This window comes from Falco naumanni, chromosome 4 (genome assembly GCF_017639655.2).
Source record: "Falco naumanni isolate bFalNau1 chromosome 4, bFalNau1.pat, whole genome shotgun sequence".
NCBI lineage: Eukaryota > Metazoa > Chordata > Aves > Falconiformes > Falconidae > Falco > Falco naumanni.
In genome coordinates, this window is record NC_054057.1 from 17,920,937 (window position 1) to 17,945,629 (window position 24,693).

Here is a 24,693-nt window from a genome sequence, read left to right on the forward strand (position 1 = left end):
CTGCCAGATTGGACTGAAAACAAGCAAGGGGTGGGTGACTATAAACAAAAAAACTCCACCACCTGATACTATTTTAATATAGTTTTCTCTGTGGGTACAGTGTTTGCTGGCGAGAAGCGCCCACAAGCTTGTCCCTTGGAAACACAGGCAGATACTCCACTAAAGCAATGGTCTGGTCTTTGCTGCCTGATAGCCAGCTGTGGGCAATAGTGCGTATTTGATAGGAGAGCCTAGTGAAGATGTCCACCAGTACAGCTGGCCAAATCCACCATGCCAAAAGTAAAATTCCCATCATAAAAGGTACTAGAGGGGTATCCTGTTGCCTGTTTCCACAAAGACAAAATTGGACTGACTAACAAATGAAGCTCTTTCTCACCTGTAACACTCACAAGTTGTACTGAGGGACCTGGGGGAGGCTGATCAAGTTGCACTGCAAGTGCCAGCACTACAACTTTTCTTCTGTGTCTAATAGTTTTCTGTGGCCCTCAGTCTGCACTCTCTCGGAAATTGGGCTGTCAATGGACTTAACTCCTCTTTCCTTTGAGAGCTCTGTTTTAGTGGCAACCAGCCAGATTCCTCATAGCTTTGTACATTTCTAGAGAGAGGTAGCTGTGGTTTAAACCAGTGCTGTTTATCAGTAGTATCATCTCTATATGCACCCTTAATACCCTTTTTACTCAGGACTCTGGGATGGTTTATACACCAGGTAGTGAATGATGATACCTATAGCTCCCTCTTTCCTTTTCACTCCTTATTTTTCTCTAGTAAATACATGGGAGTCTAAACAGGAATAACGCCTTTTGATAAGCATTGATTTCATGCCTTTCCTTGGGTGAAGTCCAGCTCTACTCATATACCTCTTTTGCAGAAAGGTGCTCAAATATTGCAGAGGAATGTCTGTACCAGGAAAAGAAGGCAAAAGTGTTGCATGGGCCAAAAGCCCTACAGCATCTTGCCACTGGGGAGCTCTACAGCAGGTAGGACTTGGCAGTACAGCAATGTGTATATGGTGCTGGTGTCAGGAACCTCTGGGATGCTCTTACCATGCTGGCTGCAGCCAGAGCTTAGGAAAACCTGTTGGAGCCCCGAAGCAGAGGAATGCTCTGCATCACACCCTGGTCACCTTTGTGTGTGGGGCTAGAGGGCGGGAGAGAGGGCGGACGGACAAAGTGTACCACCCATGCAGTCAGCCTTGGACCACCCAGCAGGAGAATGCTTGGCAGCGACTCCAGGCAATATTCAAGTGCCTTTATATGATGCAACAACTTCAGCTGGGGGTTGAGAATCAGCTCTCATGTTTTATTCATCCAAATTGCCTTTCCCCACTCCAGAAATCTACACTCATCTCTTCACTAGAGAATGTGTTCAATTTCCTCTTGTTTAGCACTGCGCTGCAGTGCTCGGGTTTCCGCCGAGCGCCTTCACTTAGAGACTGAGTGGTGCTAATCACAAGTCCAACTTCTCAGGAGTGAAGTGTGGGAAAGAGAGGGAGAAGTGGGTTCGTCTAATTCGATGTGTTTGTTTTGTTAAACTGAATATTTGATTTTCAGTAGCCAGCTCCCGTCGAAGGAAAGAAAAAAAAATAAGAAATGTGGCTTCTTTTCCTTTTTGCTTTTTTTGGTAAGATTTTAGGTTTGACTCATCTTTCCCAGGCTAATTGTCAAGAAACTGACAGATCAGTCATGGTTGACAAGTGAGTAATTGGGAGAAGAGAGGGAGTGCAGCAGGTGTCGGTACTAATTTGGTAAAACAACAACAACAACAAGAAAAAAAGTGTAGAGAGTGGTATGATAGTCACTTACACAGTCATGACGTTACAAGCTATCCATACAGAACGTGTGCAGGATTTTACAACGCTCAGAGCATTAACTATTAACTGGCCGCTCTGGGTCCATTTCAAAGGTCACCTACAAGTTCACCGGAAGAGAATGTTTTTGAGCCTCTTAGCAGGGAAGACCGGTTCACAATGCTGCTGGGGAACTGGACAAAAAATAGTTTCCTGATTTTCACCTGTCACATTGCTGGGCACACAGAACAGTCCTTGCAGGGGTATACCCCATGCCCTGGCCCTGACTTTCCTGTGCTGGGCTGGACTGTCAGGGACAGGTACCTCTGCCAGAGCTGGAGCGTTCAGTCACTGTCACCCTGCCAAGATCTCTGTTGCCCACAGCTGCCCTAATTCTCCCAAACTGTGACTCTGCCCAGTCCCTGCTCATTGCTAAGAGGCTGATTTTACAGTAAAGCCCAAATCTCACTTGCTGAGTAGCAGAAATAAGCTTTGCACCTGGAAAATTCCTCAGGCACTGAAGAGAACAGTCTAAGATGCTGCTGTATTTTAGAAATCAAAGCCTTGGAAATAAATTCTTTACTTACTAGCCCAATCTGCCCCTCTGACCTCTATATTTCCTTGCTTCAATCTCAGTTGTTCACTGACGCTGCCTCAACAGCAACCAGTGTTCCCATTTTGATCTCTGTAACGGTGCTAGTGACTGCAGGCCAAATAATAGGTTCTACTGGCAAACTCCTAAGGTGCACTTTTGCTCTGAAGTAGCTGTGCAAATAGCATTACAGCATTTCATGTTTATTGTCTGCTAAAGATTTCAGTATCTTATATACTCCATTTCAAAGAAATAAAGCTTCCCCCCCCCCCCCCCCCCCCCCCCCAATCTAACTGCCAGACCTGAAAATTCACCAGGGACTCAAGAAAAGTGGATTTTTTTTTCCTGGCTTCTGCATAGTTACTAAGAATACAGAGGCTGCAGGGCAATTTCTGCTCTGGCTTTCATCTGTATAACCCCTACTATTTTGAAAACTTGCCTTCACTTTCACAAATGGATTATTTGAGGTATAGGGGACCTGCAAGGTAGGTCCAGGTGGTGGTACGAGCTCCCAGAGCTACAAGGTACTGAAGCTCCTCTCTGACTCAGAAGTCAGCAAATCACCTCCAAACACCTGTATCTCCAGTATAGATCAACTAAGAGACAATTCTTTTCTTCTCACTTTCCAGGATGTAAGTATTGCTTATTGGAAACACGTTTGCATTGCTTTTCTCTGTTTTCTTTAAATGAAAGAGGCATCTCCACCAGCCATATGGAATGGCTCCTGCTCTGCAAAGCGTGTATCTGGTGGGGAGTGCATCCATTCAACCTTTCACAATACAGATCTTAATTCAGCAGGGAAGTGAGCTGACAGGTGCCTTTGCAGCAGATTTAGATTGGAGGCAAAAACTGGAGCAATATAAAGCAGTCTGAGCCAGCCAGCCAAGTCGTGCTGACCTTCTGCCAGTACTACTGCAGCCCCAAGCGTGACTTTGGGTGCCACATCCTCAGGAATGATGGCGCTGGGAGAAGCCAGCAGGTCCTTCCCAACAGCTGCCTCCGCTCTGTTGCTGTCCATTGGAGTGTTATCACTATGACAACCTACAGGTATAATGATGTGTGTGCTAGCGGGAGCTCCAGCTGACCCTGATTGCATGTGCATGGCTCAGAGCTGGGCTTCCCTGCCTGGGAGGGGAGCAAAGAACACGTGGATCCACAGATGACTCTCCCCTGACTCTGTCCTGCCACTTGCTAGCAAGTTTGGGATGTAAGGCAAGGTGGGAGCTTTAGACACACTGGGTAGCTAGGATTCTAAATAACCTTCTCCAGGACAAGGGAGGGGAAGGCTTGGTTTTCTCCTCTGTTTCTAGATTCCTCCAGGAAAAGGCTTGTAAGAATACAAAGCTGCCTTTCAAACTCTGCCTTCTCTACGCCTGTTAAAAGGTAAAATGCTTCCAAACCTCATGTACACTGCCTGCCTCCCTGTGTGCTATGAGCGTGCGTGCATGCGCGCGTTACTTTCTCTCACTACTATGACAGCACATGCTCCTCCAAGGCTATTCACAGCATTAGAAATACAACTCCTCCCTCCAGTGCCCCGTGTGCGTGTGTGTGTGTGGCTCAGGCTTTCTGCTTCGGCTCACTCCCCTCTGATCGCGGGACTGACGGTCACGACTCTGCTCCACACCTCCGGGCTTCACGCGGAGGGGAGGAAGGTCGGGGGAAACACAGAAGCAGGCGCACAACTGACCTACAGAGCCATCAATAACTTACTTCTCTCGCAGCAGAATTGCACAGGGGAGGGGAGGAAGGAAAGAGGGAGAGGAGAAAGGGGGAGGAGGAGGGGAAGCAAAAAAAGAAAATCCAGAGAATTCTAGTCTTGCAAATGTAGTGAAACCGAGTGGTTGGAGTTCATTTGCTCTAGAAGAGCAGAGAAGAAAGAGGGCATTAAATGAAAAAAAGCAAGACGGGTCTGTAGCTTTTTTTCCTGATAGCAGCGTTTTAGAGGTAAAATGATTCCTCCGAGCAGCACGACTGAAGTCAGCGTGGATAGTGTGGAGAAAGAGAATGAAGTGGAGAGCACAGAGCAGCCCCCTTCTCCAGCATCAACTACCAGCCAGGAATCAAAGGTACTTGGAGAATGAGATTTTTATTATTACTTTTTTTTACTCTTTGTTTTGAAAAGAGATGTATTGCTTTGATTTTTGTCTGGAGACCTGTGCCAGGATCAGTGGTAGAGTGCTATGAGCCACCTCTGATTGCGGTGCCTGTTGTGACACTCCTGCTTGTGAATTCTCCCCATCACTTGGGCAGCTCAAGAGTCTGAACTGGGAAAATACCTGCCTTACCTGTCTGGGTTTGGGGATTTTCGCTTGTGTTTTGTCCTCCTTATTAAAGTAAAGGTCCTGGGGGAGTGGTGGGGCTCAGGGAGGGGATCAGTGCCAATAGATGGTGTTAGCTGTTTTCACACCAAGCATCAGATCACTTAAAAGATTTTGTTCATGGTTGGAAAGACTGATTTTTCTTGCACGTTCAGAGAACAGAATATTGCCTGGGGGCTTGGGGTGTTTCACCTGCCTTGCCTTCTCTGGCAGACCCATCAGTGAACTTTCATTGCTTAATGAGCCAGCAGTTGAAACAAGATGTAAGTGACAGTTTTGGCACAGTAATCCTTATGTACACCACCCGGAAAAGGATTTTTTTTCACAACCTTTTATTTATTTATTAATTTTAAAGTGTGGTTTAATTTACCTTACTGAAAACCAACTTCCAGTTAAAATGGCATGGCCTCTGACTTTTTAATTGACTCACATACGAAAAGTTTTTCCGCCTGCCAGTATGCTACATGGAAGATAGAGAGGTAAAGGGAGAAAAGTAGTAACCTTACATAATGAATATTCTTTGCAGCTTACCTCAATAATGTGCTTTTAGTGATTCCCTATTAATTTCATATGGTTAATATCCTGATAGCACATGACAGATCTTCTCATGAACTTCACAGTGATGCTATATGCTATGTAGAAATAGGGAGGTCCTTGTCACTAGGAGCTTACAGCTGGCTAGAGCCTTAGGAGGTACCATACGAGCAAAACAGCTACTTGACAGGGAAGGTTTGTGCTGGCCTGAGTTTAAAGTCAGTGGCTGCCTGGGTCTAACGTAGGGAAGACTGCTACGTTATTCCACAGTTATACCTAGGTTTCTGGAGAGTGAGTCAAAATTATCTGTCTGTGTGGGTAGAGTTCTGACGTGGGCTTTGGGATTATTTTTTTTCTTTTTTAATTAAATGTTATACTCCAAGGAGGAGAGCTAAGGTATTCCCTATGTAAAAGAGACTCTTTAACGGAAAGAGAGCTCTCCCAGCAGCAATAGCATACACTATTCACTATACACATCCAGCCCTGCTGGGACACTGCTGCAGTCTTCCTGGTTAATGGCAAATAAAAAGTAAACAGGTTATTGGTTGAAGCCCGTGTTCTAAAAAGATCTGGTGAGCCAGCTGATGGGTACCTAAATTCCCCCCTCCCGAGACCACTTCTCTGGAATTGCTGAATTGTTATTTGGCCAGCGGGAAGCTCAGCGGTCCCAAGAGCAACCGGAGCCTTCACTGCACTGCTAGCACCAGCTTCTCATGCATGCTAGCAGTGCACAGGGCCTGCTGGGCTGTGTGCTTGCTCCCTGTCCTCACCCAGCCCTGAGCAAGTGGTTACAGAGCTCAGGGTGCTGCTCACATGGTCAGTCACTTCATTACCATGGTGCTTGAGGGGCTTCCCTGCTGGGGCAGAGCGCACTGTGCCCACAGCCAACTGAGCAGCATGAATCCAAACCTGAGAGGCAGTGAAGTGCTGCGTGTAGGGCTCCTTCTTGCTATTTGTGCATCCGTGAACTTGCAAAGATGACAACAGGAATTAGGCACATCTGTCCAGAGAATAAATAGGCTACAAACTGGTTTATAATCAAATGTTATTATCATCAATTTTTTCCAGTCTTGTGAGCATTTGAAGTGATACTTTGGAATACACAAAAGCTATGACTGTGCAGTTGATGCCATTACTTGCATACAGATATTCTTAGCAAACATATGATCTCTCTGTTTGTATTTTAGAACGGCAAATATGATCAGAAAGCTTGTTGTATTGTCATTTCAGTAGATGGAGTCAAAAGAACCTTCTGATCACTGGAGTAATGAGATAAGCTTTCTTTTTGTGGTCCTAGTAAACAGCAGGATGGAAAAATTCTCAGTGATTTCATGAAGATGTTGATCGTGTTTGGATTTTTTTCCTGAGAGAACTGATGTACTTCAAAAGCTAAAGACTTTGACAAAGGTATAAGTCAATGCTGCCAAGGGCCTGTGTGCAAGCTTTTATCTTGCTGTGTCCCCTGCTGAGGGAGCTATCCTGTCATTCACGGAGTGCTAAGCTTTCTTCAGGTACTCTCTGTTGCTTAGGTTAACAAGTTCGTGTCTGCTGCTGCTACCGCAGAACAGTTTGTGCAGTATCTCATTACCCCACAATGACTTGTTTCTGTGGCAAAACACTATTATGACTCCAAATATAGGAACAGAAACAACATGGATAATAGCAACCTTCAAAATGCATTTGAAAACATTCAGCAGAAAAACAATTTTGAAAAACTAATATAGAGAGCTTGCTTCCAGTCCTGTGTAACCATAAACTGTGACACATAGTCCCTTGTAGTACCAAAGTCCAGAAAAAGAATTTTATCTAGCACACTCTAGACTGCACTCACAAGATGACAGGGAGGAGATATTGCAGTTCCTGACTAGCTGAGCTGGAGAGGCAGAAATTCACACTGCTATCAAGTAGCTGAAATTTGGAATAATGACTCTCATGTGTTAGTCACATAACCCTGACACAGAAAAGCAGCTCAAATAAATGCTAAAGCCTCCCACCACCTTTTCCGGTGGATTAGCAGCATATTTACAGGTGAGCACATGTGCATGCTGAAAGCTGGAAGACTAGACCCTCACACGTGTCCTCCTCACCATGAGCACCTTCCCACCTGGACTTCAGTACAACAGCTCAGAGTGAGAAAATTCAAATACACTTTCAATTCACCACATTCTCTGCACCCTAAGAACAAACCCATTTACGAATTCTAAGTATATTTTTTACTTATGGCATGGTATATATATTGCTATATAATGTGGCTGTGTCTTTTGGGTTATGCGTCCTTGAGTACTTTACATACGGTACCTTTGGTTTACTGTCTCATTCATGTAACTTTAAATAGGTGTCTAAAGGGTAGCAAACATGCTGTAACTGAGCCATCCTGTAGCACTATATATGCTGCTACTGTGCTAAAAACCCTAGAGCTTGAATGGTTAGGGATGTTGCAAAACTAATGATTAATTTATTAGATTAATTTATTGGCTCTTGAAAAGTTACTTCACACATAAGTATGACTTTGAGTGGATACTTAAAGTTTACTAGGAGACTAACTTTATGAAGGTACCTTACAAATACATGTAATTGCTAATTTTATTACATTCATATCTTTGTAATTATGGCTCCCACCTGTTTGGGTCCTTCACATCTGGCTTCCAAGAAGGCAAATTACCAGCTTGTCAAAAACTTTTGCAGATTTACAACTCAGCGAGGGAGGACGTTATTAGCTAATGAAACCTAAGGCAAATTTTCCTCCTGGTGGTGGCTATTAAAGACACACTGCACACTTGTACAATCACTAACTTAGCAAAATAAGCAGAAATCTAGTGACAGCAATCAGAGATCATATTTCTGATGCCTTTTATGTAAAAGTACCTTTGAATCTGGTAAACTAAAATTCAAAGGAACATGTGTCTAAAGAAAAGATTCCTACACCTGGTAATATTTCTTTATGTTTTGACATACTTGGCACATAAGTCTGTTAGCTTTATGCTTCTTATATTTAACTGACATTTCTTCTACATGAAGAGGAAAAAGCCCATCTGCTGATTTCTTTAGGTGTGAGTCATTATCACTGTATTGTGAAAAATGGCTGGGGGTATTCATAGACCATAGGGTATGTCTTAGAAAATTCCCTTACCATTTTTAAGTTCTAAGGGGGGCCTGAGCATCTACGATGTTTGAGCTAGTACCAGCAGAGAGATACCTGTGAAGACCCAGTGGCTTTTTTTGCAGCTTTGCCCATTTTCATCCACTTTTTATAAAGTCTAGCTATAAGTGTGATGTACTGCAGTCATGCATCTTTGGTGTGATAGCTTCAAAATCTTTCTGTGAACCGCAAATTCATGTGCCTAACAAATTGCTTACGCTCAGGTCAGTTAGGTAAGTTGAATAGCTGAAAAATAAAAGGGGGGGGGGGGGGGGGGAGAGAGAAACTAGACCTCCAAATAAATATGGCATCTGGACTACATATGTTTTACAAAATAAATGAGTCTGTCTCAGTCTGACAGTTCTACACACTGACTATCTAGTGGCCAGTATTCAGGCAAATGCAGACCATTACCTTAAAATTTAGTTATGGCAATTCAGGAGACGTAGCCTAAGTTTTTGAACACTAGCTAACCTGATAATGTAGTAGATAAAATGGAAGTTTCTGAAGAGTAGCCAGCCAAGAAAAGGATTAAGCATTAAAGTTCAAGATGTAGACTCCATTTATGTATATCCCCACATGGGGCAAGAGGATTGAACTTATTTTTCCCTGTCCTGCTGGTCCAACCAAGAAATACTGCTTATGTGAGGTTTCAAAACTAGTTAATACTAGATACTGAACTACCATAAACAGCTTGAAACTCTTTGGATTTGGATAGGATTGCATGGGATTTAAATCATGTGGGATTTGTACTACACTGTTAAGCTGAGATCTTCCCCACTTAAAGAGTTAATACTTTATGAGGCTCCATATATGGTTACTCATCAATTAATATTTTAAAAGGGCAGGGAGTATGGTGTACAGTTAGTGTTTCACCCTCCACACCAGTGACAAACATCCAGTATGTAAACTGCTGCTGTAGTCTTCAAAGGAATAAGGGACAGCTTTAAAAAAATCCTGTTGAAAGGGGAGGAAAAAAACGGTTCTTCTTACATTCCTCTGCATAAAATGGTGAGTACATACTGTGAAGGTAAGACTAAGGGAAAGAAACAGGCTGAAGTATTTTTTATGTGTTTTGATGAAGCATTAGAACAAATTATGTACAGGAATATTTTGTTAAGAGCAGGAAAGTAATACTCTACCCTGTCAATAATTTCTAGAGCAGACTTGTTCTTGTATTTAAATTCATTTTGACTTTTCTCTCTTTCTTACTTTTTTTTTTTCTGATGAAAACACTCTAGTATTGTTTTCGCTTTGATTTATATATCAGATCAGTTCCTAGGCACGTTGAAATATCTGAAGCAAAATAGAAATGTGATCAGTTCATTCCCTTCTATCCACACTTCTGACATTGCCAAAATGAAGAAAATGTCTATTACCATTCAACAACTAAAGATGACTTGACTGAAATCTGGTGTGGTAAATGTATTTACTAAAAAATGCAAATTTTCAGTAAAACAAAACAAGTTGCTTTCAAAACTGGAAAACAGTTCAGTCCTAACATCTCAGTCTCTTATGCTGTATTCTTTTTCATAAAGTATTACTGTCAAATTAAGGTTTTACCACTCCTTTTACCAACACCTGGATGCTCTAATGGCTAAGGGATGCCCTCTGCCCCTCGTTCCCTTCCAATTCCAGTCTAAGTTTATTTCTGGCCAGTTTGTGTGGCATTGTAATTTTGATGATGTTGCTTTAGCTTAAACATCTCTTTTCCATTCTTGGTGCAGGTTTCCATCGTGTAAGAATAGACTTTTATATCCCTTCCCAGCCTTTCATTTTCTATACTAACCAAGCCAGGCTGACATAAACTCTCCATTCTTCATCTCATTCTAGTGGCAGATTCATGCACCTATATCAGTTTTGAACAATCTTTCTTGAAAAAGGGTGACTGAATTTGTGCATGGTATTCTGCACGAGATCTACAGTATCACTAATGCTTCACTAGCTTTTCTAGAAACCTTGCGTCTGATGTTTGTGTCTCCTAGTCACCCCTTGGTCAGCAAGGTGTCACCATTCTATTTCTCTGTAATTTCCAGTGGATCCAGGATACATTTTTCTGCATTCAACTAGAGTGCTTTGGATCATGTCTCAGGTGCACAAGCTTGCATTTCCACAACTGAACTTCATCACGTTTCCATGACTTCATCCTTCAAGCCCCAGTTTTGGCAATGCCTCCAGCCTCATGTCAGAGGGAAATGGCCTTATGACATGCCTACTCTTTCCATCAAAATCAATAATAAGAATACAGAGCAAGACTGACCCTGAAATCAGGCCAGTGTTCTTTGAAGAACTCCACCAATGACCTTCCTTCAGCCTAGTACTTCTTTCAGCAGTAGCCATCTCCCATTGAATACAATTTCTTCGTTGAATACATTTCCTTACAATTTCTTCACTAATTCCCTTCTTTTCAATTTATGCTAATAGATTCCCTTTTGGCAGCATACTCATAATTTTCATGAAATCCAAATAGACAGAAGCTACCTTTGACTCAGAACATTTCTTTGTCTAGAAACTTGTTCATCTTATCCAAGACAACTGGTCTAGGAGGATCTTTTTTTTTTTTTTTCTTTTTTGTCAAGCAGAGTTGAGGTCAGATCTACAAATCTATATTTGGTGGGGTCACTTTTCCTGCTTCTTGAAACAGACTTCTGTTTTACTTTGTATCATTTCTGGCTTGATAAAGTTTGTGAAGAAAACTTGTTCTTAGACTTCCAAAGTAAAATTTCGTGATGGAGGTTGAATGGTTTCTTTTCTCCCTTTCACTTCAGCAGACACATTGAACTGCTTTTTTAATGTCATACTATCAATTTCTGCAACCTCTATCTTATTATTTTGCCCCAGGATCATTGTTCTGGGCAGAAAGTAAGAAGAGTGTTTGCTGAAGTTCTGAGTGAGCCTTTTATCCTATCCCTACTGTACTACAGCCTGTTTCGTCTTTTTCTTTCCCCAGCCTGAATCAATCCACTGACATTTCCTTAAACACCTTTTTCAAGGACTCACTCAGCTTTGCTTGACAATTAACATGCTTAGACCTAAGGAACTCTGCTTGAAAGCTCCAGTTATATTTGCACACCAGGGTTTTTTTCCCCCTTCTCTTTCTCTTGTTCCCCTCCCCACCATTCTTTGTGGACTCTGATTATTCCAGACTTCCTTTTTGAGGTAACTATTTTCATGCAGTTTGTCAGGAGCACACGTTCACAGAATCATATTTTTTTTTTTCGTTTCATATTCCAGCTAGTATTAAAAGATTTGCTTTGAATAAATTCTATGCCTTTTACACATCCAAGCACATCCAAGTTTCTGATGGTTGTGTTTATCAATGAAGCACATGTCTAACCTGATACCTGAAGGCTAGCAAAGGCCAAGGTTCTTCAACAACCTATGGTCATCTGGGTTCATCAGCACTCAGCACCTGCTGAGAGACAGCATTTGTTAGCAGATGCGGTGACCTGCTCACCCAGCTGTGCTGCTTTCCAGACCACTGCTGAGACCTTCAGACAGGCACTTAGCTTGGGTCCTTCTGTGTCACACTCCAAAGTGTGATGTGGTCTCAAATATTTCACTAGGGAGACGAGAGTGCTGAAGGCTTGGAATTTTTTCAAGGGAACATAGCACATCAAAGACTATCCTCTTGAAATCCAAAACGTCACTGAGAGGTTATTTTTTCGCTTACATTTTATTTAATTTAAATGGAATTAAATCATAATCACCTGGTAGAAAACTGTAATTCCTTGTATGACAAGCATTTCTCCTACTGGCTGCCTGAGCCATTGCTGTATAGTCTTGATAGGTAGAAGATTTCATATTTGATAAATTTGTGATCATGTTTGTCAAGCAGAGGACTAATCTTTCAGATATGAGCACGAGTTGAAGATTCTTGGCAGTGTTCAGTCCCATACAACTTCCAGCTGCACTGGCAAATGGTCATTTAATATTAAATGAGCACTGCCTTTTCCAGGCAAGTGAATGTATATTCTAGCTGAAGCATAAGCAAACTTTGAATGTTCATTATAGCAAAGAGGGACAGCTGTGAAAATGAGAAATGTATGTGTGAATGATGGAAATAACTTGACCTTCTTTTCCTTTTGATATATGCCTCTGCTTGAGGAAAATCCCTTGATTCGTTAGACCAACAGATATAATATATGCACGTTGTCAGGGAATTCAACTCGGGAACACTGTAAAATATATTTACAGTAGATGTCTAAAAAACAGACTTCTTGTGTCTTTGACACCAGCAGTTAAATACGACAAATGGCTTGCATATCTTATTTTAAAAAATGAGTCTCATATCTGTAGTCTTGTATAAACGTGCTAGACACTCATAGAAGATTTCCCATTGACAAGTCAGCATTTCTTAGCTGACCTGTTTTTAACTGATGAGAGTAGTTTGTTAAGCACTGTCAAATGGACGTGATACAGGATAGGGGCTGCAGTGGTGGGACTTAAAAATACCATGGAATCATAGAATGAATAATTGTGACAGAATTGTTTCCCAGCCACAGGAGGCTGCATGTTCAATATGGAATTGAAGACAGAGTCCTTTAGGTGAGTAACAGTGACAACTTGAATGGTTTCCTTTCCTGTAGACATAATGTGTTCCATTTCTGAGTGCCATTTAAAAGCTTTATTAAAATGCCACACATGCACTGCTTCATTAATAAAGATAATTTTAGCAGTCTAGTGTTCTGAATAGAAAAGCGAAGTGTGGCTAACCTATAGTAACTAATGAATAGGTTTAATTCAGAAAGGAGTAAAATACTATAAAATAGTATTCACAAAGCTATTAAAATCAGCATTTAGAATTTTTTTATCTCAGTTTATTCATTAGAGTAAGACAAAGAAATGTACACTACAGAGGCACAGCTCAGGTGAGAAAGCCAAGTCAACTTGACAGTTTGTTATAGAAAATACCATTGAATATGATCTTAGAGACAGACTTACAGCTCCATCACCTCAATATTTAACTTCATTTGCTTTTTACAAAAATTGTTCTTGCGTACTGAAGGGAGGCATTAGCTTTTGTTGGCCAAGAGTCAGATTTCTAGCATGATACACCTCCCCAAACATCACATGTATATGCGTACTCTTCATTATTGATTTGCCAACATTCTCCCTGCTGGTTTAAATGCTGTGGTAGCAATTCTAAAATCCAAAATGTCTTGGGATTGAACTGAGAGGCTAAAAACCTTGATTCAGTCTCACCTGCCTTTGTGTCTACACAGAAAGAAATGATCTTGGACTGGGTATCTCTGTCCTCACAAGTAAACAAAATATACTAGGCAAAATTCAACATGGCAAACTTGGTAGAGTGCCACTGACTTTGTGCAGTTAAATTGAGGATCCAGTTGTTGAGATATTCAGGTCCATATGCATTTTTTAAAGGCAGCCACTGTGAGGTTATCAATGAGTATCAATCAGCTTAAGGATCCAGCATATACAATTTCTGTTGTACCTTTTTGTGTACTTATTTATAAGTGTGCATAGCTCATTTCTCACTTATGTTCACACATCCTTTTTTAATTCAAATTATCTAATTAAGGAATTAAACAAATAAACATAAGGTGACTTGTGAGGAATTGCCAGACATTTCTGGTAAAGAACATTGCAGTGAAATGTATGTTTGCCGAGTGCTTTTTTTTTTTTCGTTTTTAAATGTCAAAACATCTGGCTGTGAGGAAATGTTCAGTTCTCTTGATTGTACAAACTTTTGCCAGGAAGCTTTCTCTCTTTGCAGGTGAAATTTCTATTCAAAAGAGGAAAAAAATGCATCCTAGGTTAGATTGTACAGCCCCACCTGTAATTAGAGACCGACTTTTGGCAGTTAACTTAGTAGTTCAGTCTCCCTGTGTTATAAAAGGAACGCTGACTGAAATTGTTTTATGAAAGGTGATTTAGAGGAAAGCCTGCCTTATGTGTTCTAGATTAGGCTCTCTGAGGGGAAATCTTTTCCCAGTGGCCGTAGTAGATAGCTACAGCAAAGTTAAAACCTTGAATTTTGGTAGGGTGAACCCCACTGTGAATCTGTCGGAGCAAGGTCTTGAACCTTGCCTACAAAAGCTGGCAGCTCAACTGTTCCCCTGGTTGGGTTGGTCTGTCTGACTTCTCCCCTCTCCTGCCCACAGCACTCTCAAAGGCATTTTGAAAGGCTGCATTTGTTTTTTTATGTCAACGTGGAACAAAATCATTCAAACTTTGAACATTTTTGCTAAGTGGAACTGCTGTTTTCCAGCCAGCCCTATAATGGAAAGTTATGCACCTATGACAAAAATTGAGAAAAATGTGAGCCTATCCAGGCTGCAAAATGTGAAGTGCTGCTATTAGATTGTAGCCACGAGATGAATCACGTACCAGTTTCATGAAGTATGGGCACACAGCATTTGGCAGGTTTACAGCTGTTAGATCTATCTCCTGTAGTTAGTTGTAATGACAAATGGACTTCATTCTCCTGGCTGCTAAAGATCCAGGCAAACAATTAACTTTTTTTGCTAGCTCATCTGCTCACTCTCTGCCTTTCAATGTTTCTCTCTTTCTTTTCTTTCTGTTCCTATTCACTCAAATGTTTTAATCCAGGACCAGGTTCTGATACAGTGAGCCAGTGCAAGGTCTGTCTTTACAGGAAAAAACTTTCAGGTTTCCAAGCTTAGCCAAGATTCCTGTTAAGAAAATGGATGGTGGTTTTCCTGTTGGGGAGAGAGGCCTTTTATAAACACTGTGTGGATGCTGGTGCTCATGCCATAAGTACATTTGGAAAAAAGCGAACCCTACAGCTTGTACTTTTCCCTTCACCTATACGAAGCTGTGCTGACTTTATTCACAAAGAAATGCCATAAGTTGTGTTTTAGTTTCCATATGTTGTCTAGTATTACGTGGTCTGTTCCTTGAGTGTGGGTGCCTATTTATCTCTTGATGTAACCTCATGTTTTCTTTATATGTATATGCATATGCAGGAAACTATACATAAATTTAAAACGTAGGCAATGAGGTAATAGAAAACACACCTAATGCAGAGGGAATTAAGGCCTCTCCTTAGTCTCTCCCATCTTTTTAGTCTCCTTTCTGGGTAAGTAGTTGAAAAGCAATGCAACTCAGGAGATCCCTATTCAACTGCTCTGCCAGTGGAGGGCTTCTGAGCTCCTGCTCCTTCCCTGGGCTGTGATCCCTCCTTCCCTGGGCTGTGATCCCTCCTTCCCTGGGCTGTGATCCCTCCTTCCCTGGGCTGTGATCCCTCCTTCCCTGGGCTGTGATCCCTCCTTCCCTGGGCTGTGATCCCTCCTTCCCTGGGCTGTGATCCCTCCTTCCCTGGGCTGTGATCCTCTGCTTCGGCACCACTGGCCATTATAGCACTTCCTGCCTGATACCAAAGAGAAATGCTCTGGACAAATGATTCCTTAGAGATTATCAAAGCTAAAATGAATGCTAACAGCTGTGACAGACCTACTTGAATCCTGCTATGATGCAGATAAATTAAAAGCGTTTCACAAAGGTTCAAAAAATGACAGCCAGGCCTTCAAACAAAAATTTTAACAGCGTGATCTGCCTCTAAAGAGAGCTCAGCTGCGACTAGGTGCTGGCCATAAGAAGCAGCCACTCAGTCTGGTCAGAAAAACCCAGGCCTTTTTTAAAGAAGATGAGAAAGCTAACCTATTTTTTCTGGCACTGTAGGGAACATGCTGCAATAAATACAATATTCCTGGAGTAGCAATAGAGGTAATGTCATCTGGTCTTTACTACCAGCAGCTGAATTCCATAAAAAAAATAAATCTCCTTTCCATGAATTATCATCCCTCCAGTACAGTCATACTCATGGCCACTACTGCATATAAAAAAAAAAAAAAAAAAAAAAACAACAACAAACCAAAAAAAACCCCAACCAAAAACCAAGCCAAACCAACAACAAAAAACAAACACACCCAACAGACAGGAGAAAACTGATATAAATCTCCAAGGTTAGCACTGCGCTTGCTCTTCAGTTCAGCAGTGGCCGGTAGCTCTGATTTCTGCTGTAATATGTCACGCTCCTTACAAGTCAGTGCTGCTCTGCTGATACGAAGAGTTGTACCTGCCCTGACAGTAGACTAGACTAGACAAAGTGAGGCACTTCATGTAAATTCCTTCTCTTATACAAGATTCATGTCCTTTAAAACTCTCTCTGCCTTAACTTGACTTTCCTTTACCCTTCCTTCTATTCCCTGCCCTCCTGCCTGCCTGCATCCCTCATGCAGCCCCATGCAATGTGCTCTTCCAGTTGAATTCAGATACTATTTTTTTCAGACAAGGCTTTACAGTTTTTCTGGTTCAAGATCCCTCGCTTTCCTACCAAATAAATAATTCCTATTAAATCTGTTGGTATGTTACATCAAGACCAACAGCTTATTTTTTCTCTCAGCACCAAAAAGATGAAATTTGGATACGCTTAATTTATTGGGTGAGCACAACCTCATGACAGTGTTGAAAGCTTTTTGGTGTGGGCTTTTGGTGGTGTTTGGTTTTTTATTAGTTGTTCGTGTGCAGGCTGTCATTAGCAACAATTCAGAGGATGCTGAGAGACTTAAAAAACCCCTTCTTTTAACATTCAGAACAAAAATTGTAGTTATTCAGGAAGTTATAGTCTTAAATTCTCTACCTTTCTGTTCATCATATTCTGTATGTAACTATCTTTTTACATGAAGCCAGCTATCTCAGTATAAAAACACATTCTTGCAGTTCAAGCAGTCATTTAATCTTGAAACTTTGATAGAGGTAATTTGAGGGGGAAATTTGCACAGCTGGTGAGGATAAAAATAAAATGTTTTTGTTTTGTGGGCCTGATCTTGAAACAATAGCTGGCTAAAGACTTTCTGCAGCTTGGAGATTTAGGAAAAAATATGAAATAAATGGATTAGCCTGAGGAGTCAGAGATGTATGATAAATATCGTACATAGCAACTCTTGCCAGTTAACATATCCAAATATACGTATTTACATTGTCAACTTTTTGAAGCAGTGTTTAGGCCTTCAAACATCTCCATGAAGTGCCAAGTAACTCTATGTCATATATGTGGCAATATTGTTGTAAAGTTCAACAGATTCTTCACATGGAGAGATGGCCTATTCTGTATGTAGGACACCGAATGCAGTTTTTTCTGGGCAGGACTAACTCATAATAACAAGAAGACAAAAGACAGACTGAGATGGAAACTTTCTGTACTAGTAACAGGTTTCTTGGGAGCTGGGACTACAGGCATAATTTTTCCCAAAATGTTTTGGAAGTACTTTTTCAAAATTAGAAAATGACTACAGTGTAAGTGTTGAAAGGGATAAATGCATGCCATAAGTTGCACTTTGAGAAGAGCTTTAATGAAAAATGTGCCAGATCTGGACTGGATCTGGAAATAAACAGGTCTGTGCTGTGGTGGACAGTAAGACAACTGGATGCAGAACAAATAACAAGGAAGATGTTATCGAGGTATGAAAAAAATTTTGATTGACACAGCATTTGTTATGCATCTGGTAGCTGCTGTAAGACTAGAACTGGAAATAGGAGATGAAGGAAACTTGGTGGGTACCCAGATGAAGCCCAGAGGAATTAACCAGCTTTGCTCAACCTGTACTGTCAGCTTTTCCCCAGACGCAGGGCTTCAGACCCGAGTGGTGCTAGGGCAGCAATAAGGTTCTGCACCAGAACCATGTGGGTCCTGTTGGATTTGCGGTGTCAGAGCAGGCAGTGCCAGGGTGGCTGCTCGCCCCGGCCTCCAGGGTGGCTGGCAAGAGGCAGCCTTCACAGGATGGCACAGTGTCAGTCTTAGGGAGGGGTAAAAAGAAGGTAGAGGGCAGCAAATTGCTACCAAATTGCAAAAATATGCACGAGAAGAGGAAGGGAAGCATGAACAAGAAAACTTGGAAGTGAACAAACAAACACTGCTAATGTTCTGTAAGGCACAAGTTCCTACACCATCTCCCACTGAGAAGGGTTTGAAATGGAAAGATGGAAGCAAGCTGTAATATTTGGATCTGAATCTGTGCTTGTGAACAGGCAGCAAAGAAGGGAGTGCAGAAACCTGTGGGATCAAATAAGCCATAGTATCTGTGTTTGGGGGCTTTATTTGAGCCAATAGGCCATAGAGCAGCCAAATTCCAGCACTGTGTTTCTGGTTATTTCTTTGATGGAAAAATGAGTTCTCAGAGTTAGAGCACAATGTCATCATCTCAGAGTTAGAGCACAATGGCTAAGTGGGAAGTTTGGGCAGAATTAATTCACACAAAGCATGAATTTGAAGCAGGTGTCTGGGAAAGACAAAAGAAGCAAGCAGCCGAAATGCCCCCATGGATCGATCTGTATTTGGTTGTGGAGGAGCAGAAATCGACAGAGATGGTTTAAAATAAAGAAGAGGGAATTGAGAAGGGTTAAATAACATCCGCTAAATGACAGGATGCCAAACGTGGCCAGGTGTTTTTTTCACGCTGCGTGCAGAAAGCCTTTGTTTTTAATGCACAGTGTAAAACAGTAAAAAAAAAAAAAAAAAAATCTTTTCAAAACAAAGTACACAACAACCTAGCCAAGCCCCCAAGCCTTTACTCGGGAAACACGCTCACTGAAATCAGCAGGAGTTAGCAGTAAGCAAAGACCTTATGATCTGGCCCAGTTACAATAACTTTGTTGTAGAGCTAAGCACTTACATGTTTTCATTGCAAAGCAATTTTAACTGTAAGTTTGGAACCCCAGAAGTAGGAGTGGAAACACTGACAGAATATTAACTATAATAACTCCCAGTAGATCTCAGTCTTCCTTTTTGTTTTAAGATGGTACAAATGAGATTATACAGTATGTGGGATCTGGTGCTGATGTTAATTTGCCCTCAGTTAGTAACAGCCTCCCTGCCAGATGTATTTCCATATTTGCTGCAAGAGGCATACTACCATTTAAAGTATTATAAACCAGCTCTGGTTAAAAAAAAAAAAAAAAAAAAAGGAAAACATGGGTAACATAAATTAGTGGAAAATACTGCTATAGGTACACCAACACTTTTCAGCAAAACACTTGTTATTTTAAAAAGTCCATAGGGATCACATTAAGCTTTAATTTTTCATAAGGTCGATAGTGGAAAATAACGATGCATGCTTCATAGATGGGCAGACACGAGGTACAATCAAGGACGGTTAATCTTACATTCGCAGTCACATTCACTGCAGATTATTCATGAGAAGGTAAAGAAGCAAAATTCAGGCCCTGTTATTATTATTATTGCTAATGAAAGCTCTCAGCGGGTAGATACCAGTGTAGCTTCTTTCACCTCCGCACGGCTGCCTGGGTTTACACTACTCTGAAATCCAGCTTTTTAATCTCCAAATTTCATTGTGCCACCTCCACCGCAGCAAAGATTAGTAAATGACAAAATCAGGAGTTGCCGAAGGGAAACCACTGTTCGATTAAGAAACTAAAACAGAAAAGAGATATCCAAACAGGGCAGCAAAATGCAGGATTCCCAGAAGGGACTGCAGAGATAACAGTCCAAATTCCTTCCATGTCAAGAGGCCTCATCCTAATGGGGACAAAGCATGGATATGACTGGCTGTTTAGCAACCAGACGCCTGACATGAAACCTAAAGTACAGAACAAGATGTAGTAAACACATATCCATTTTGAAATGGAAAGTACAGCAGGGTTAAAAAAAAAAAATAATGGAAGGGCTATTCCTAACCATCTCTTGCTTTCTTTGTAAGCTTTCCTGTTGGTTTCAGGCAGAAAGAGTGGAGACGATTCAGTTGCCAGACCATGAGAGAGAGGCAGGAGCCACACAGAGGTCTGCAGCTGGTTATTCCACCAGCCAGCTTTCATAACCTGAATTATAAAAGATCTCCTGCCACCCAAGTTGGAACAGGTATTGAGTAGCAGGGAGAATATAATCCTGGATATAAATACAGGATCTGCACTCTTTCTTTCTGCCCCTAAGAGGAGCTGCTCTTCTTTTGCTAGGCAAGGCAGGAGAGGAGATCAAAGGGACAAAACATTTTCCAACCCCGATATAAAACAGGCAACAGGCTTTGGTTGTGGCTGAAGTGTTGCATATCTGGATTTATAACGTGTTTTGATTTATGCACATGTTCACAAAGAAGGAAGAATTGACAATCATTGAGCTCAACACAATGAACCCAGCAGAGCTTACTTTGGGACTGTTAAACTGGTTTTCATGAATTGGATGATAAACTTCTGAAAGCTACAGTAAAGATTCTCTGAAAGGTATTGCGAGTTGTTAGCTTGAAATGCTGCAAATTTGAGAAAGGTTCACTGTTCTTCCTCTCTCCTAGAAGCAGGCTGAACACAAAGCATGCTTAAGTAATATGGCAATCATTTCCCCCAAACAAAACTTGAATCAAACCCAGCAGGAATTTAGAAGAAATACTAATAGACACTACATCTCTTAGAAAGAGAAATGTAATATGCATTCTTTTCTTTCTAGATTACTCTTTTTAATATAACTTGATTAAAAAGGAGGAATACACCAAAACAGGGCTGTTCAAAAACACAAAAATGCTGTTAGATATAAAATTTGAGAGTTTTGTCTAAATGTGTTGGGAGGGAGGGATTTTACTTGCTTTGATAAAAAAGCCTTAAAATTGTCTTAAGTTGACATGCATACAAGTATTACCATATTTATTTTACATGTTTCCTCCTTTTTACAAGCTGTTTTAAACCGTTTAAATGACTGTGGGGTTTTTTTGAAGTTAATATGAAAATATATTTGGCAGGGAAGGTAGTACGAGCTCAGGGTAAGTCACAATTGCAGAATGTCTAGCGCAGAATTTACTCTTTTTATGCCTTAATACCAAGTAGACAGTTTTGAACATAATGGAGACATAAAAGGATTTCCCTGAAATTTGATGGCAGTTGTATAGTTAATGAATTGTTCGGGTTTTCTCAAATCTGTCATTCCCTGGAGTGCATTACTTTGCCCTGTCACACCTTATGCTGAATTTTTAAAATATATAAAGGAATCTGGAGCACAAGGGAGACTTTTATATGTTTTCAGGCCTTAAAACTTTCAGCACTTTATTCCACATTTGTCTCGTGTATTTCCTCATCCTGGTTCCTTGCAATATTGAAAGAAGGCATACCCAAAACTAGATGCAACAAACTTTTTTAAAGCAAAGCAGAGAGAGTGTCGTACAGAATTAACAGGTCTGCTAAGCAAACACACTGTTTGGCTACACGTGCAGGCTGTATCTCTTGATAATTTAGAGGTCTGCCAATTAGAGATGCAAACGGACAGCTGCCAAGGATGTAGTAGTGCATCAGGAGAGGGCTGAGAACGTGTGATTCATAACAACATTTGTGGGAGCAGTGACAACTGAGCATCCCATCAGATTTCGTGCTTTCAAACCCTGAGGCTCTTTCAGGGAATTTTGCTGTTATGCTCTGGCATGCCAATCAGAACATTTCATGGTTAGGACTCTGTGTGTGAAAGCAAATCACAGAAAGAGCCCTGCCTGAAAATATTTATATCCAAGTAGGCTTGGGGATCAATGAGTGGGCTTAAGAAGCAGTATAGGGCAGGGAGGAGACTCTGAGGATAATGATCAGAGCAGCAAGAGCCAGCCAGACTAGTTGGAGGTACCCAATAAATCACTACCAATGTTATTGTTAGTTATTATGGAAGATGTCTCCTCTTTGACTAGTCCAATACAATATTTAAGCAGTTTGATTTATTTGGTTTTTTTACAACAATAACAAACATATTTGTTCTAATGCCAGCTATGCAATCTGTTTGGGAAAATACACAAATATAATATGTAGCAGATTCTCCAATAAGGAACACTCCCCTTTTGTCTGTAGTGGATTAAAAGGGTACAGCTTCCAAGAAAGCTGGCTAGGGCAAACACAAATACATGATAGGGCCAGATTCGCAGACCGTATAAATCAGCTACAATTGAAGTCTGTTTTGCTAATTCAATTTGTACTAGTAGAGTATTTGTACTATTTATTATTTAGAAAGAAGGTGGTAGAAAAAGAATAAGCTTTGCTCACAAATTTTATCATGGATGCTTTGCCAATAAACAATACCAACCCCTTAAGTGGCTGACATATCCTTTTATCTTGTTAATGCTATAAGACATGGTACTGCTCTCATCAGCAGGCAAACACACATATTATTCATGAAATTGCATACTGGCTTTGGGCATGTCATAATCTCATTTTTGCTCATTAAAATGCCACGGCAGTGCATTTTCAAATCAAATCCAGAAAGAAAAAAAAAATCCCTTTGCCTGTGCTCAAAAATAATTTACTTTTGTATGCCTGTTTCAAGAAGAAAATTATGAGCTTTCTGCTTACAAAAAGTAAGTACTTTTGAGCTGGTTCCTTGTTCACCCCCAAGCAGCACAGCTAGCTGAAGCCCAGCAATGCCACCAGGCCAGCTTGTACCCTGGTAACATCCAGTCCTTTGACAAATCTAGTTAACATCTGAAGTATGTTCTGAGGGTTACTAATACGAATTGAATGTTCCCTGACCCAGAAAATGGGCTGTACTCAGTAGAATAGATGCCATTCATCAAGACTTTTGTTCTTTTTTTATTTGAAAGGCTTTTGGTCTGAGTCCCTTTCGCTAATATCCCGCATACCTGACATGGTCTCCAGTGAATCTACACATCATCTGGACCCTATGTGTTTAAGTCTTTCTTTTATAACAATGTGAGAGTCAAATAATTTGGAAACTTGCTCTAAGAAGTTGAAAGGAAGAAGAAAAGGATCCTTACAGAAGGTGGATGTTTATCTCACAGCAGACTGCAATCTGCTGACAGAGCATTTTTAGTCTGCATAGCTAAACAAAAATAGCTACGTTTTATAAGAATTGTAGGAATCAAACTGGCTTGATGGCTCATCCCAGCTCTGTTAATACCCTGTATTACTTGTAATCCATCTAATGATATTGTTAACACTAGTGTAAAGAAAGGGATAGGGAAGAGCAAGCAATATCTTTTTTTTATTGCTGGCACAGTAGCAATACAGCAGACAGCTGATGTCTGAAAATGAGTGTCTGGTTATATGCCCTGTCAGTAAAGTATAGTTGATAAGCCTGGTTTGTCTGTCCATTTCTCCTGCAAGAGAGTTAAGTGTGGAAACATATAAAAATAATGTCCCTGTTAGCCCCACGCTCCACAGAGCCTCTGGTGTTGGCAAGGATGGTTAGCAGTGGCTGAGAAGGGAACCAGACCAAGTATATCAGGAAAGAAGCTGATGTGGGCAGACCCCATGAGGGTTACTCTGAATGCCAAAGCTGATGGCCCAAGCAAACTGATATGCTATGCTATGCAGTTTGTCCTCCTTGTAGCCACCATTCACTCTGAGATGACTAAGGACAGAGCTTCAGAAAGGGGAATGAAGCATTTGTGTGTCAGATGTGGGGGAAGTGAGACTTTCCCTGAGCTTTGAATGTTGAGAAGGTGTGATGAAGAAGTGCTAGAGAAATGACAGTGACATAGGGGACACTTATCTCAGCATTTCAGTTTGATTTGGGAGTGGTTTCAAAGAAAATCTCCCAGTTGTTGCTATTCACCCCACTTTGGTCCTTGTTGTGGTGCATAGAGAGCAGGCTGCATCACTTGAGGGTTTGCTTGTGCTCCAGGTGTGCACTTAACGTACACCAGGACTGATGGTCTGGGCTGACTCGGAGTACTCTGTGCCCTGAAGTGCATATGGTGTGTATGCTGGGTCCTCAACAGCCCCAGTTTCATTCTCTAGATCCGCTCCTGCTGAGCCATGCTGGCTGCTAATGTAGACAAGCTGTAGAGGCAAGGGAAGAAGAGTTTCTGGATATCAGGGAGCAGTTAGGAGCCTGAATAAATTACTCTGCAGGGTGGACAATTACCTTTTGTAATTGCAAAAGCTAGGGATTGTAAAACAGCTCAGATCACCGATATCTTCCCAACTTCCATGGCAAGCTCTTAAACCAAAATTATAGGAGAGTTGTGTGCTTCCAACACAAGCCAAATAAAGTCTTAGTGAGGACAGGTGCAATTCCCATCTGCATCACAAGCAGTGGCACCTGGTTAACACAAGGAATGAATTTTAATAACTGTCCTTCTGCTCTCCTGTTTTCTGGTTATAGCAGCTGAAGAGTTGTAGTATATGGGAATTAGGAAGAGAGGAGATGCTGAATAGCTGTGGTTCTTCAGAGTTTCCTGATCCATTGAAGCTTGAACATTCAGTACCTCAGAGGAAGATGGAGATTGTGCTGGAAGATGCTGGGAAGAAAAACAGATTAGTCAAGCTCCAAGGTTGAGCTAATGCATTTATCTCTACCTTGCCCGTGGGGTTAGTATGTGCAGTCACTGAGAATCTATGT

General features: G+C 41.2%; 1 protein-coding gene and 1 long non-coding RNA gene across 3 annotated transcripts in view; both read left to right on the forward strand.

The window, feature by feature from the left end:
- Positions 1-3,304, forward strand: part of LOC121087465 — a 35,921-nt gene extending 32,617 nt beyond the window's left edge. The window contains exon 5 of the long non-coding RNA XR_005827626.1: positions 869-3,304. This is a non-coding gene — a long non-coding RNA (uncharacterized LOC121087465). The remainder of the gene's footprint in view (positions 1-868) is intronic.
- A 508-nt stretch (positions 3,305-3,812) lies between these two features.
- The window catches only part of STAC (SH3 and cysteine rich domain), a 74,773-nt gene continuing 53,892 nt past the window's right edge, over positions 3,813-24,693 (forward strand). The window contains exon 1 of one of the 2 annotated variants that reach the window (XM_040592506.1): positions 3,813-4,447. In XM_040592506.1, the coding sequence (XP_040448440.1) occupies positions 4,331-4,447 (117 nt within the window). In that variant the 5' untranslated portion in view covers positions 3,813-4,330. Of the gene's footprint in view, positions 4,448-4,875; positions 4,963-24,693 lie in introns of those variants that run through there. The other variant, XM_040592507.1, reaches the window with a different exon arrangement.